The sequence below is a fragment of the Salmo salar genome, chromosome ssa23, assembly GCF_905237065.1.
Source record: "Salmo salar chromosome ssa23, Ssal_v3.1, whole genome shotgun sequence".
Taxonomy (NCBI): Eukaryota; Metazoa; Chordata; class Actinopteri; order Salmoniformes; family Salmonidae; genus Salmo; species Salmo salar.
This window is the reverse complement of record NC_059464.1, coordinates 49,144,108-49,160,210: the sequence shown is the minus strand read 5'-3', so window position 1 is coordinate 49,160,210 and position 16,103 is coordinate 49,144,108. Positions and strand designations below refer to the sequence as shown.

Here is a 16,103-nt window from a genome sequence, read left to right as displayed (position 1 = left end):
CAAAACCCCTACCATCCTAAACCCCTACCGTCCTACCATCCAAAACCCCTACCATCCTACCATCCAAAAACCCCTACCATCCTAAACCCCTACCATCCTACCATCCTAAACCCCTACCATCCAAAACCCCTACCATCCTAAACCCCTACCATCCTACCATCCAAAACCCCTACCATCCAAAAACCCCTACCACCCTACCATCCAAAACCCCCTACCATCCTACCATCCAAAACCCCTACCATCCTACCATCCAAAACCCCTACCATCCTACCTTCCTACCATCCTACCATCCAAAACCCCTACAATCCTACCATCCAAAACCCCTACCACCCTACCATCCAAAACCCCTACCTTCCTACCTTCCTACCATTCCAAACCCCTACCATCCTACCTTCCTACCATCCAAAATACCTACCATCCTACCATCCAAAACCCCTACCATTCTACCTTCCAAAACCCTACCATCCTACCATCCAAAACCCTACCATCCTACCTTCTAAAACCCCTACCATCCTACCATCCAAAACCCCTACCATCCTACCATCCAAAACTCCTACTATCCTACCATCCAAAACCCCTACCATCCTACCATCCAAAACCCCTACCATCCTACCATCCAAAACCCCTACCATCCAAAACCCCTACCATGCTACCTTCCTGCCATCCAAAAACCCCTACTATCCTACCTTCCTACCATCCAAAACCCCTACCATCCTACCATCCAAAACCCCTACCATCCAAAACCCCCTACCATGCTACCTTCCTGCCATCCAAAAACCCCTACCATCCTACCTTCCTACCATCCAAAATCCCTACCATCTAAAATCCCTACCATCCTACCTTCCTACCATCCAAAACCCCTAACATCCTACCATCTAAAACCCCTACCATCCAAAACCCCTATCATCCTACCATCCAAAACCCCTACCATCCTACCATCCAAAACCCCTACCATCCTACCATCTAAACCCCCTACCATCCTACCATCCAAAACCCCTACCACCCTACCATCCAAAACATCTACCATCCTACCATCCTAAACCCCTACCATCCTACCATCCAAAACCCCTACCACCCTACCATCCAAAACATCTACCATCCTAAACCCCTACCATCCTACCATCCTAAACCCCTATCATCCTACCATCCATGACTCTTATATAATTTAAAGGAAGTTCAAAGCCAAGCCAACTGCTGATGTAACAGTGGAGACCATTGATGGTAGTTATAGACAGTGGAGACCATTGATGGTAGTTATAGACAGTGGAGACCATTGATGGTAGTTATAGACAGTGGAGACCATTAATGGTAGTTATAGACAGTGGAGACCATTGATGGTAGTTATAGACAGTGGAGACCATTGATGGTAGTTATAGACAGTGGAGACCATTGATGGTAGTTATATAAATAGACAGTGGAGACCTTTGATGGTAGTTATAGACAGTGGAGACCATTGATGGTAGTTATAGACAGTGGAGACCATTGACGGTAGTTATAGACAGTGGAGACCATTGATGGTAGTTATATAAATAGACAGTGGAGACCATTGATGGTAGTTATAGACAGTGGAGACCATTGATGGTAGTTATAGACAGTGGAGACCATTGACGGTAGTTATAGACAGTGGAGACCATTGATGGTAGTTATAGACAGTGGAGAATATTGATGGTAGTTATAGACAGTGGAGACCATTGATGGTAGTTATAGACAGTGGAGACCATTGATGGTAGTTATAGACAGTGGAGACCATTGATGGTAGTTATAGACAGTGGAGACCATTGATGGTAGTTATAGACAGTGGAGACCATTGATGGTAGTTATAGACAGTGGAGACCATTGATGGTAGTTATAGACAGTGGAGACCATTGACGGTAGTTATAGACAGTGGAGACCATTGATGGTAGTTATAGACAGTGGAGACCATTGATGGTAGTTATAGACAGTGGAGACCATTGACGGTAGTTATAGACAGTGGAGACCATTGATGGTAGTTATAGACAGTGGAGACCATTGATGGTAGTTATAGACAGTGGAGACCATTGACGGTAGTTATAGACAGTGGAGACCATTGACGGTAGTTATAGACAGTGGAGACCATTGACGGTAGTTATAGACAGTGGAGACCATTGATGGTAGTTATAGACAGTGGAGACCATTGATGGTAGTTATAGACAGTGGAGACCATTGACGGTAGTTATAGACAGTGGAGACCATTGATGGTAGTTATATAAATAGACAGTGGAGACCATTAATGGTAGTTATAGACAGTGGAGACCATTAATGGTAGTTATAGACAGTGGAGACCATTGATGGTAGTTATAGACAGTGGAGACCATTGACGGTAGTTATAGACAGTGGAGACCATTGATGGTAGTTATAGACAGTGGAGACCATTGATGGTAGTTATAGACAGTGGAGACCATTGATGGTAGTTATAGACAGTGGAGACCATTGATGGTAGTTATAGACAGTGGAGACCATTGATGGTAGTTATAGACAGTGGAGACCATTGACGGTAGTTATAGACAGTGGAGACCATTGATGGTAGTTATAGACAGTGGAGACCATTGACGGTAGTTATAGACAGTGGAGACCATTGATGGTAGTTATAGACAGTGGAGACCATTGACGGTAGTTATAGACAGTGGAGACCATTGATGGTAGTTATAGACAGTGGAGACCATTGATGGTAGTTATAGACAGTGGAGACCATTGACGGTAGTTATAGACAGTGGAGACCATTGATGGTAGTTATAGACAGTGGAGACCATTGATGGTAGTTATAGACAGTGGAGACCATTGACGGTAGTTATAGACAGTGGAGACCATTGATGGTAGTTATATAAATAGACAGTGGAGACCATTAATGGTAGTTATAGACAGTGGAGACCATTGATGGTAGTTATAGACAGTGGAGACCATTGATGGTAGTTATATAAATAGACAGTGGAGACCATTGATGGTAGTTATAGACAGTGGAGACCATTGACGGTAGTTATAGACAGTGGAGACCATTGATGGTAGTTATATAGACAGTGGAGACCATTGACGGTAGTTATAGACAGTGGAGACCATTGATGGTAGTTATAGACAGTGGAGACCATTGACGGTAGTTATAGACAGTGGAGACCATTGATGGTAGTTATAGACAGTGGAGACCATTGATGGTAGTTATAGACAGTGGAGACCATTGACGGTAGTTATAGACAGTGGAGACCATTGATGGTAGTTATATAAATAGACAGTGGAGACCATTAATGGTAGTTATAGACAGTGGAGACCATTGATGGTAGTTATAGACAGTGGAGACCATTAATGGTAGTTATAGACAGTGGAGACCATTGATGGTAGTTATAGACAGTGGAGACCATTGATGGTAGTTATAGACAGTGGAGACCATTGACGGTAGTTATAGAAAGTGGAGACCATTGATGGTAGTTATAGACAGTGGAGACCATTGATGGTAGTTATAGACAGTGGAGACCATTGATGGTAGTTATAGACAGTGGAGACCATTGATGGTAGTTATATAAATAGACAGTGGAGACCATTAATGGTAGTTATAGACAGTGGAGACCATTGACGGTAGTTATAGACAGTGGAGACCATTGACGGTAGTTATAGAAAGTGGAGACCATTGATGGTAGTTATAAAAGGAAAGCGGGCTTCCGAAATGAGCTTCTGGGCACGCACACTGAGTCACAGGGACATTTACAGTCCAGGGTCCAGTGCTGTTTACTGGAAGAAAGACTGTCGGTACACACACTTACCATCTCAATAACCAAATATAAACAGACTAGAATAGACTTGCTGCCTGCCCGGTCCCCTTAACCGTCTGTGCTCGCATGTGTGTGTGTCCTTCGACATAAATAACCTATTAAATTATTGTAGATAGATCTGAATTCACCTTAACCTTAACCTAAGGAAGACTTGAAACTGTGTTATATACAAAAAAAATAAGCTACATAAATGTTTCTTTCTGGCTTTTTTTTGTGTGTGTTTTTTTTTTGTGGTTGATGTGCCATTTGTGATGCCAGACAGAGAGCTTTCCAGAAGGCTCGAGGAGGGAGTCGATTCTGGGGAGAGAAGAGATACGGACGGAACGGCGCCAATGTAACAGTGTAGGTTCCGTCCCTCTCTTCGCCCCAACCCGGGCTCGAACCAGGGACCCTCTGCACACATCAACAACTGACACCCCACGAAGCATCGTCACCCATCGCTCCACAAAAACCCGCGGCCCTTGCAGAGCAAAGGGGAACAACTACTTCAAGGTCTCAGAGCAAAGTGACGTCACTGATTGAGACGCTATTAGCGAGCACCACCGCTAACCAACTAGCCATTTCACATCGGTTACACTAAGAACAAACCTTTTGTCCCCTGAGTAGAATCATATGTCTTCTTTGTGTAAACCTACTTTTAAAAAAAATCTACTTGCCCTCTTGAGAACCTTGAGAATTTCTAAATGGAATCAGTCGACAGGGGTTGAGCCTGACCAGGATGAAGGTTTACCTGTGGCGAGAGGTGTGGCGGAGACCAGAAATGATTTTGGACCGGTAGGAGTGAGATTTTGCAGGAAGTGGATCCCTGTTTTTTTTTTTTGACAGGCTAGCCAGGAGGCTCTAGCTACATACAGGCTAGCCAGGAGGCTCTAGCGACATACAGGCTAGCCAGAAGGCTCTAGCTACATACAGGCTAGCCAGAAGGCTCTAGCTAGATACAGGCTAGCCAGGAGGCCCTAGCTAGATACAGGCTAGCCAGAAGGCTCTAGATAGATACAGGCTAGCCAGGAGGCTCTAGCGACATACAGGCTAGCCAGGAGGCTCTAGCTACATACAGGCTAGCCAGAAGGCTCTAGATAGATACAGGCTAGCCAGGAAGCCCTAGCTAGATACAGGCTAGCCAGGAGGCTCTAGCTACATACAGGCTAGCCAGGAGGCTCTAGATAGATACAGGCTAGCCAGGAGGCCCTAGCTAGATACAGGCTAGCCAGGAGGCTCTAGCTAGATACAGGCTAGCCAGGAGGCTCTAGCTAGATACAGGCTAGCCAGGAGGCCCTAGCTAGATACAGGCTAGCCAGGAGGCTCTAGCTACATACAGGCTAGCCAGGAGGCTCTGGCTAGATACAGGCTAGCCAGGAGGCTCTAGCTACATACAGGCTAGCCAGGAGGCTCTAGCTAGATACAGGCTAGCCAGGAGGCCCTAGCTAGATACAGGCTAGCCAGGAGGCTCTAGCTAGATACAGGCTAGCCAGGAGGCTCTAGCTACATACAGGCTAGCCAGGAGGCTCTAGCTAGATACAGGCTAGCCAGAAGGCTCTAGCTAGATACAGGCTAGCCAGGAGGCTCTAGCTAGATACAGGCTAGCCAGAAAGCTCTAGCTAGATACAGGCTAGCCAGGAGGCTCTAGCTAGATACAGGCTAGCCAGGAGGCTCTAGCTAGATACAGGCTAGCCAGGAGGCCCTAGCTAGATACAGGCTAGCCAGGAGGCTCTAGCTAGATACAGGCTAGCCAGGAGGCTCTAGCTAGATACAGGCTAGCCAGGAGGCCCTAGCTAGATACAGGCTAGCCAGAAGGCTCTAGCTAGATACAGGCTAGCCAGGAGGCCCTAGCTAGATACAGGCTAGCCAGGAGGCTCTAGCTAGATACAGGCTAGCCAGGAGGCTCTGGCTAGATACAGGCTAGCCAGAAGGCTGTAGCTAGATAACCAGCCATGTAATGCCATTAGAAAATCATTAGCTTTTGTAGCGGTTATGCTATGTGGAAACACTTGTTTTAATTATTTCCTTCATCTTCCTCACCAAAGCCTTCATATGGGTTTCAAATTCGGTAAATATCATTTAGTTAGCTAGCAATTAATTTCAACAAATTTGATCCATATTTATCCCATAAAACGTGAAAGCACGACCCAATTGTTAGGTAGAAAAATCCCTGTCCACTAAAGCTCCTGTTTTTCTGTGCTGCCTGTTTACAGATAAAACATTTTTTTTTTACAACTGCAAATCTTTTGGCACAGGTTACTCGCAAAATTACTGCCAAAACTGAGCACAGATTCGACATCTGCAAGTGTAGTTTTGATTCACAGAAGAAGATTCACCAGTCGCAAGTTTAGTAAATGTACTAAATGATTTACATTCATTCTCAAATGCATGCTTGCAAATCTTATTGAATTTATTCACATATCAGTACCTGTTTGAAAGTGTTGTTAAATTTATTCTCAAAATAAACGACATGTTTTCATAATCTTTTTTTTTTGCGCAACTACAAAACTCAGTATACAGGTGCATAACAGTTAACCCAGTGTTCCCCGGGCACCGAAGATATCGATAAGGCACCTCTCTGATTCACAGGGTTGGGTTAAATGCGGAAGACACATTTCAGTTGAATACTATAATGAAACAGGCAGGGAGCGGGTCTCGAACCCTCGACCTTCTGGCCCGAAGACCAGCGCGCTATCGACTGTGCCGCAAAAAAAACATGCTGAAGCGGCATTGTCGATATCCGCGTTTATAAACCCAGGGTCGTTACAATACATTCAGTTGGACAACTGACCAGGTATCCCCGTTTCCTCACAGTTATTTTACATGTGTAAATCATAGTAGTAATGAAGTAATGATTGTCCCTCTATAGAGGCGGGCCAGAGAGGCAGACTGGGAGGAGAAGAGGGGGGGATGTTCATCTGTCTGTCCTTTATCTAATGCCCACCACAGAGAGAGAGAGAGACAGCCATTCAACTTCAACCGACTGGTGCACCAACCAACAACATGTCAAGCCTGCTAACTTTCAACAAATAACGTTTTTTTTTAATTATTATTATTATTATTAGTTCATTTCAGGAGGATCATAATGAACGTTTTATAGCCGACTACTGAAAACGGGGTGAATTTTTTTTTAAACTGAACTCAATCTCAAGATGTCTATACTGCCATTCACTCCCCCGATTGTGAAGAGACTTTTAGGCTGGAAAAAGGGTGAACAGATAAATAGACAGGAGGAGAAATGGTGTGAAAAGGCAGTGAAAAGTCTTGTAAAGAAATTGAAGAAGACAGGACAGCTGGACGAGTTGGAGAAGGCCATCACGACCCAGAATATCAACACCAAATGCATTACCATACCAAGGTATAGGACCCTCCGCTTTAGTAACTCTAAGACAGGTAGCCAGACGGCTACTTAGCTAGGCTCTCTTCTGGTTGGTTATACTGTTGTGATTTAGTTAACTAGCTAGCAAAGCCAGCTACATCACCAGTAAGTAACTACTTGCTTTATTCAGCCTTATAACCGTGAAAGACTTCATTATGTGATCAACAAGGAGTAGGTTTTAAATTGGCATATGCATTTGGGTGCGTTCGTAATTTCGCTCTGGCTGTCTACTCCGATTTCAGACGACTCTTGTCTGAATGTACCAGAATAACGGATGAATTTACTAACGCTTTAAAACACCCGTTGAATATGGCCAGTGTCGGAAAAAAAGAAATGCGTATTTTAATTGTTGCCACCAGCAAAGTTAGTCACCAACCCTCTGGATAACATGAACACAACCTGACCAGCTCTGCTGGGGCGAGTGAAGTGTTGTGTCATTTGTGTCTGGAAGTAGATAACAAGTTAGTTTGGGTGCTTGACTGCTGTTGTTGAGGTCAAAACGTTCAGATCAACCCTACTCCTTTATGAACGGGACAATCTGACAACCCTACTCCTTTATGAACGGGACAATCTGACAACCCTACTCCTTTATGAACGGGACAATCTGGCAACCATACTCCTTTATGAACGGGACAATTTGACAACCCTACTCCTTTATGAAGGGGACAATCTGACAACCCTACTCCTTTATAAACGGGACAATCTGACAACCCTACTCCTTTATGAACGGGACAATCTGACAACCCTACTCCTTTATAAACGGGACAATCTGACAACCCTACTCCTTTATAAACGGGACAATCTGACAACCCTCTGTTTATAAACGGGACAATCTGACAACGCTGCTCCTTTATAAAGGGGACAATCTGACAACCCTACTCCTTTATGAACGGGACAATCTGACAACCCTACTCCTTTATGAATGGGACAATCTGACAACCCTACTCCTTTATAAATGGGACAATCTGGCAACCCTACTCCTTTATGAATGGGACAATCTGACAACCCTACTCCTTTATAAAGGGGACAATCTGACAACCCTACTCCTTTATGAACGGGACAATCTGACAACCCTACTCCTTTATGAACGGGACAATCTGACAACCCTACTCCTTTATAAACGGGATAATCTGACAACCCTACTCCTTTATGAACGGGACAATCTGACAAGGCTCTGAGTTTATAAACGGGACAATCTGACAACGCTGCTCCTTTATAAACGGGACAATCTGACAACCCTACTCCTTTATAAACAGGACAATCTGACAACGCTCTGAGTTTATAAACGGGAAAATCTGACAACGCTCTGAACTTACGAACATACCCACATCTTTGTGAATGTTTTTGGGGGTTTGAACAGCCAATTGTTTGTCTTACATTCGCGTCGCCAGCTAGACAGCTGTGTTTGTTTCTGATTGCCGCGCGTCTGCAGACAGCTAACGTTAGGCTTGTGTTTTAACTAGCTAGCTAGCTAGCCAGTGAGTCAATGAACTCAGTTGTGAATCTGCTCATGTCATGGTTTTGGTTACTGTTTCGCGACAACAAAATTGATATTTTTGAACTGATAAAACAGAGTCTGTGTGCGCACATATTTTCATAAACCGGTTGTCATCACTGTGTGCTACTGTAGCTAATCAGACGGACATGCTGTCCACGGTACGGTGATAATCAGTTCAGATATAGTAGGATGGGGTTTCTTTGACCCCACCAAACAATACATTATGTTAGCTAGATTACAGATTGACATTTAGTGACTGACTATAAACTGCAACCCAAATCCATGCTCTGTTAGTCCCTGTTCGTCCTATGCTGCAGACAACTGGGTAGCCTGCCCTGTTCCTCTACCCAATAGAGATGGGTAGCCTGCCCTGTACCTCTCCCCAAGAGAGATGGGTAGCCTGCCCTGTACCTCTCCCCAAGAGAGATGGGTAGCCTGCCCTGTACCTCTACCCAAGAGAGATGGGTAGCCTGCCCTGTACCTCTACCCAAGAGAGATGGGTAGCCTGCCCTGTACCTCTACCCAAGAGAGATGGGTAGCCTGTTCTGTACCTCTACCCAAGAGAGATGGGTAGCCTGCCCTGTTCCTCTACCCAAGAGAGATGGGTAGCCTGCCCTGTACCTCTACCCAAGAGAGACGGGTAGCCTGCCCTGTACCTCGACCCAAGAGAGATGGGTAGCCTGCTCTGTACCTCTACCCAAGAGAGATGGGTAGCCTGCCCTGTTCCTCTACCCAAGAGAGATGGGTAGCCTGCCCTGTACCTCTACCCAAGAGAGCCGGGTAGCCTGCCCTGTACCTCTACCCAAGAGAGATGGGTAGCCTGCCCTGTACCTCTACCCAAGAGAGATGGGTAGCCTGCCCTGTACCTCTACCCAAGAGAGATGGGTAGCCTGCCCTGTACCTCTACCCAAGAGAGATGGGTAGCCTGCCCTGTACCTCTACCCAAGAGAGATGGGTAGCCTGTTCTGTACCTCTACCCAAGAGAGATGGGTAGCCTGCCCTGTTCCTCTACCCAAGAGAGATGGGTAGCCTGCCCTGTTCCTCTACCCAAGAGAGATGGGTAGCCTGCCCTGTACCTCTACCCAAGAGAGATGGGTAGCCTGCCCTGTACCTCTACCCAAGAGAGATGGGTAGCCTGCCCTGTACCTCTACCCAAGAGAGATGGGTAGCCTGTTCTGTACCTCTACCCAAGAGAGATAGGTAGCCTGCCCTGTTCCTCTACCCAAGAGAGATGGGTAGCCTGCCCTGTACGAGATGGGTAGCCTGCCCTGTACCTCTCCCAAGAGAGATGGGTAGCCTGCCCTGTACGAGACGGGTAGCCTGCCCTGTACGAGATGGGTAGCCTGCCCTGTACCTCTCCCAAGAGAGATGGGTAGCCTGCCCTGTACGAGATGGGTAGCCTGCCCTGCACGAGACGGGTAGCCTGCCCTGCACGAGATGGGTAGCCTGCCCTGCACCTCCCAAGTCCCCTCTGTCAGTCTGTCCATCGTGGCATGATGTCAGTCAGCAGCAGCTTCAGGGTCAATTTGAAGTAAAATCAAATTCTAATTCAATAATTGAAAAAAACTTGCATATATTTTCAATTATTTTTGCAATAAAACTGAAAAGGAGGAGACCCCAACCCTGGTCAGCAGTAAGTCAGTACCAGGAGAACTGGTCATGACCCCTCCTGTCTTGTTACATTCTACAAATACCTAATGTCCTGTCCACACACGTCTTCAGACCTGAGGGCTGGGTGGCTTCTGTGTGGTGGTACCTTCTGAGCCATTCACAGGACAAGACTATTGTTTAGACTGGAGAAAGAGTCCCTCCCCCCTCATGGGGAGAGAAAGGAGAGGGGAAGAGAGAGTGGTCTGTGGGAAAATGGGATTCCCCAGAATGCTGAGTCAGTGTGTGACTAGCCTAACTTTGCATTTTGTAAATATTGTAGTGCGTGTCTGAAAGTCAGTGTGTGTGTGTGTGTGTGTGTGTGTGTGTGTGTGTGTGTGTGTGTGTGTGTGTGTGTGTGTGTGTGTGTGTGTGTGTGTGTGTGTGTGTGTGTGTGTGTGTGTGTGTGTGTGTTTGGGTTTTGTGTTTTTTTCTGTTTTGGGTTTTGTGGGTAGTTGTTTTCCTTTTTTGGGTAGTTTTCTGTTTTGGGTTTTGTGGGTAGTTGTTTTTCCTTTGTGTTTTGTGGGTAGTTGTTTTCTCTTTGGGGTTTTGTGGGTAGTTGTATTTCCTTTGGGTTTTGTGGGTAGTTGTATTTCCTTTGGGTTTTGTGGGTAGTTGTATTTCCTTTGTGTTTTGTGGGTAGTTTTACACGCCGCGCCTTGGTCCCCTTTTATACGACCCTCGTTACGTGAGTAGTCTATTGCGGTATCTTGATACTGGTATTGTGACAACGCTAGTTTAAACCAGGGGTTAGAACCTAAAGGATTTCCCAATCATTTCGTTCTGAATAGAACCACCATTTTGTTGTTTTTTTTGTTACATTGTTCCGAACCCAGCAAAATAAAGTTCTGAACCGGTTCGACCCCCAAAAAAACGACAGGTTTATGTAATTCTTTCCTGTATATTTTTTAACGTGTGAAATCAAAGTTTTTTTTTAAAATTTAGCTCATTCAATCATCAATCAGTGCGGATAGAGCGGGAAAGCTAGTTGTTTACATGCGTGATGGACAGACAAGTGTCGCCTGTGGCACAAGAGCCGACTGAAATTTAGCAGTTGTGGAGAGAGCACTGGGCATCTTATTATGACATGCATTATCTGAATTAGTTCCATCATACCTAGGAGGAGCGGCGTTCTATGGAGGAATGTCCTTTTGAGCTAGCTGGCTAACTAACAAGCTTGAGCTAGCCAACTAACAAGCCAACAAGCTTGAGCTAGTTAACTAAGAAGCTAACAAGCTTGAGCTGGCTAACGAACAAGCATGAGCTAGCTAACTAACAAGCTAACAAGCGTGAGCTAGCTAGATAACAAGATAACAAGCTTGAGCTAACAAGCGTGAGCTAGCTAGATAACAAGATAACAAGCTTGAGCTAACAAGCATGAGCTAGCTAGATAACAAGCTAACAGGATTGAGCTAGCTAGATAACAAGCTAACAAGCTTGAGCTAGCTAACTAACAAGCATGAGCTAGCTAACTAACAAGCTAACAAGCGTGAGCTAGCTAGATAACAAGCTAACAAGCGTGAGCTAGCTAGATAACAGGCTAACAAGCTTGAGCTAGCTAGATAACAGGCTAACAAGCTTGAGCTAGCTAGATAACAAGCTTGAGCAGCACCAGAATTAAAAACATGTCTTACATTTTAGTGGTTAATAAATCCAACGTGAATTGTGATAACTAGGCCTATAGTATCCTTAACTAGCATTGAACAAGTTCATCTATTTTTCTCTAGATAATTAAAAATCTCTCTCCCTATCTTCTGAATCAAGCTTGTACTGTCAGTACAGTAGCCTATACTTCAGAGAGGTAGGGGCTGGTAGTCTGAACACACAGGCAAAGATTTTCAGCTTGCAAGCAGACACTGGAATACGTTTCTGAGTGACAGAGTGAAGGTTTCCATAAGCGCTTTGTGGGACAAAAAAAAAAAAAAAATGCCTGGAACATAAAATAAAGTTATTAACTGGTGACAATGCTTTTGAAATAGCGGAACAGTATAGATTACTTTCGTTCTAGGTTCCAGTTCTGTTCTGTATGGTCTGCGGGGTTGGCGGGGGCCTTGGGCTGTTATGTTGGTGGTGATTACCGGTTAGCCTTAGCAGAGTGGGGAGGTTGTGGTTAGGTTGTGGGAATGGGTTAGATGGGATCCCTATCAGGACCAGGAGGTTGTGGTTAGGTTGTGGGAATGGGTTAGATGGGATCCCTATCAGGACCAGGAGGTTGTGGTTAGGTTGTGGGAATGGGTTAGATGGGATCCCTATCAGGACCAGGAGGTTGTGGTTAGGTTGTGGGAATGGGTTAGATGGGATCCCTATCAGGACCAGGAGGTTGTGGTTAGGTTGTGGGAATGGGTTAGATGGGATCCCTATCAGGACCAGGAGGTTGTGGGGTTACAGAGACATGGCTGCCTTGGTCCCTCCCTATCTGCAGCCTGGGATAATAATAATGACTGAGAGACAACAAGCCTGCCCTGTCCTGCTGCTGTCCTGCTGCTGACGTGCTGCTGTCCTGCTGCTGTCCTCTGTCTTGCTGCTGTCGTGCTGCTGTCCTGCTGCTGTCCTGCTGCTGTCCTCTGTCATGCTGCTGTCCTGCTGCTGTCCTGCTGCTGTCCTGCTGCTGTCTTCCGTCCTGCTGCTGTCCTGCTGCTGTCCTGCTGCTGTCCTGCTGCTGTCCTGCTGCTGTCCTGCTGCTGTCCTGCTGTCCTGCTGCTGTCCTGCTGCTGTCCTGCTGCTGTCCTGCTGTTGTCCTGCTGTCCTGCTGCTGTCCTGCTGCTGTCCTGCTGCTGTCCTGCTGTTGTCCTCCGTCCTGCCCTGTCCTGCTGCTGTCCTGCTGCTGTCCTGCTGCTGTCCTGCTGCTGTCCTCTGTCCTGCTGCTGTCCTGCTGCTGTCCTGCTGCTGTCCTGCTGCTGTCCTCTGTCCTGCTGCTGTCCTGCTGCTGTCCTGCTGTCCTGCTGCTGTCCTGCTGCTGTCCTGCTGCTGTCCTGCTGCTGTCCTCCGTCCTGCTGCTGTCCTGCTGCTGTCCTGCTGCTGTCCTCCGTCCTGCTGCTGTCCTGCTGCTGTCCTGCTGCTGTCCTGCTGTTGTCCTCTGTCCTGCTGCTGTCCTGCTGCTGTCCTGCTGCTGTCCTGCTGTTGTCCTCTGTCCTGCCGCTGTCCTGCTGCTGTCCTGCTGCTGTCCTGCTGCTGTCCTCTGTCATGCTGCTGTCCTGCTGCTGTCCTGCTGTTGTCCTCTCTTGTCCTGCTGCTGTCCTGCTGCTGTCCTGCTGTTGTCCTCTGTCCTGCTGCTGTCCTGCTGCTGTCCTGCTGTTGTCCTCCGTCCTGCCCTGTCCTGCTGTTGCCCTCTGTCCTGCTGCTGTCCTGCTGCTGTCCTGCTGCTGTCCTCCGTCCTGCCTGTCCTGCTGCTGTCCTGCTGCTGTCCTGCTGCTGTCCTGCTGCTGTCCTGCTGCTGTCCTGCTGCTGTCCTGCTGCTGTCCTCTGTCCTGCTGCTGTCCTGCTGCTGTCCTGCTGCTGTCCTCTGTCCTGCTGTCCTGCTGCTGTCCTGCTGCTGTCCTCCGTCCTGCTCTGTCCTGCTGCTGTCCTGCTGCTGTCCTCCGTCCTGCCCTGTCCTGCTGCTGTCCTGCTGCTGTCCTGCTGCTGTCCTGCTGCTGTCCTGCTGTTGTCCTCCGTCCTGCCCTGTCCTGCTGCTGTCCTGCTGCTGTCCTGCTGTTGTCCTCTGTCCTGCTGCTGTCCTGCTGCTGTCCTGCTGCTGTCCTCTGTCCTGCTGCTGTCCTGCTGCTGTCCTGCTGTTGTCCTCTGTCCTGCTGCTGTCCTGCTGCTGTCCTGCTGCTGTCCTCTGTCCTGCTGCTGTCCTGCTGCTGTCCTGCTGTTGTCCTCCGTCCTGCCCTGTCCTGCTGCTGTCCTGCTGCTGTCCTGCTGTTGTCCTCTGTCCTGCCTGCTGTCCTGCTGCTGTCCTGCTGCTGTCCTGCTGTTGTCCTCTGTCCTGCTGTTGTCCTGCTGCTGTCCTGCTGCTGTCCTGCTGCTGTCCTGCTGCTGTCCTGCTGCTGTCCTGCTGCTGTCCTGCTGTTGTCCTCTGTCCTGCTGCTGTCCTGCTGCTGTCCTGCTGCTGTCCTGCTGTTGTCCTCCGTCCTGCCCTGTCCTGCTGCTGTCCTGCTGCTGTCCTGCTGTTGTCCTCTGTCCTGCTGCTGTCCTGCTGCTGTCCTGCTGTTGTCCTCTGTCCTGCTGTTGTCCTGCTGCTGTCCTGCTGTTGTCCCTGTCCTGCTGCTGTCCTGCTGCTGTCCTGCTGTTGTCCTCCGTCCTGCCCTGTCCTGCTGCTGTCCTGCTGCTGTCCTGCTGTTGTCCTCTGTCCTGCTGCTGTCCTGCTGCTGTCCTGCTGTTGTCCTCCGTCCTGCCCTGTCCTGCTGCTGTCCTGCTGCTGTCCTGCTGTTGTCCTCTGTCCTGCTGCTGTCCGGCTGCTGTCCTGCTGCTGTCCTGCTGCTGTCCTCTGTCCTGCTGCTGTCCTGCTGCTGTTCTGCTGTTGTCCTGCTGCTGTCCTGCTGCTGTCCTGCTGCTGTCCTCCGTCCTGCCCTGTCCTGCTGCTGTCCTGCTGCTGTCCTCCGTCCTGCTTGCTGTCCTGCTGCTGTCCTGCTGTTGTCCTCTGTCCTGCTGCTGTCCTGCTGCTGTCCTGCTGTTGTCCTCCGTCCTGCCCTGTCCTGCTGCTGTCCTGCTGCTGTCCTGCTGTTGTCCTCTGTCCTGCTGCTGTCCTGCTGCTGTCCTGCTGCTGTCCTCTGTCCTGCTGCTGTCCTGCTGCTGTCCTGCTGTTGTCCTCTGTCCTGCTGCTGTCCTGCTGCTGTCCTGCTGCTGTCCTGCTGCTGTCCTCTGTCCTGCTGCTGTCCTGCTGCTGTCCTGCTGTTGTCCTCTGTCCTGCTGCTGTCCTGCTGCTGTCCTGCTGCTGTCCTGCTGTTGTCCTGCTGTTGTCCTCTGTCCTGCTGCTGTCCTGCTGCTGTCCTGCTGTTGTCCTCTGTCCTGCTGTTGTCCTGCAGCTGTCCTGCTGTTGTCCTCTGTCCTGCTGTTGTCCTGCTGCTGTCCTGCTGTTGTCCTCCGTCCTGCCCTGTCCTGCTGCTGTCCTGCTGCTGTCCTGCTGTTGTCCTCTGTCCTGCTGCTGTCCTGCTGCTGTCCTGCTGTTGTCCTCCGTCCTGCCCTGTCCTGCTGCTGTCCTGCTGCTGTCCTGCTGTTGTCCTCTGTCCTGCTGCTGTCCTGCTGCTGTCCTGCTGCTGTCCTGCTGCTGTCCTCTGTCCTGCTGCTGTCCTGCTGCTGTTCTGCTGTTGTCCTGCTGCTGTCCTGCTGCTGCCCTGCTGCTGTCCTCCGTCCTGCCCTGTCCTGCTGCTGTCCTGCTGCTGTCCTCCGTCCTGCCCTGGCCTGCTGCTGTCCTGCTGCTGTCCTGCTGTTGTCCTCTGTCTTGCTGCTGTCCTGCTGCTGTCCTGCTGCTGTCCTGCTGTTGTCCTCCGTCCTGCCCTGTCCTGCTGCTGTCCTGCTGCTGTCCTGCTGTTGTCCTCTGTCCTGCTGCTGTCCTGCTGCTGTCCTGCTGCTGTCCTGCTGCTGTCCTCTGTCCTGCTGCTGTCCTGCTGCTGTCCTGCTGTTGTCCTCCGTCCTGCCGCTGTCCTGCTGCTGTCCTGCTGCTGTCCTGCTGTTGTCCTCCGCTGCCTGTCCTGCTGCTGTCCTGCTGCTGTCCTCCGTCCTGCCCTGTCCTGCTGCTGTCCTGCTGCTGTCCTCCGTCCTGCCCTGTCCTGCTGCTGTCCTGCTGCTGTCCTGCTGTTGTCCTCTGTCCTGCTGCTGTCCTGCTGCTGTCCTGCTGCTG

General features: G+C 48.9%; 1 protein-coding gene across 1 annotated transcript in view; it reads left to right on the top strand.

The window, feature by feature from the left end:
• The first annotated feature begins 6,478 nt into the window (after positions 1–6,478).
• smad3b (SMAD family member 3b) overlaps positions 6,479–16,103 on the top strand; it is a 61,159-nt gene continuing 51,534 nt past the window's right edge. Inside the window, exon 1 of the mRNA XM_045706393.1 lies at positions 6,479–7,116. Within this exon, the coding sequence (XP_045562349.1) occupies positions 6,911–7,116 (206 nt within the window). The 5' untranslated portion in view covers positions 6,479–6,910. The remainder of the gene's footprint in view (positions 7,117–16,103) is intronic.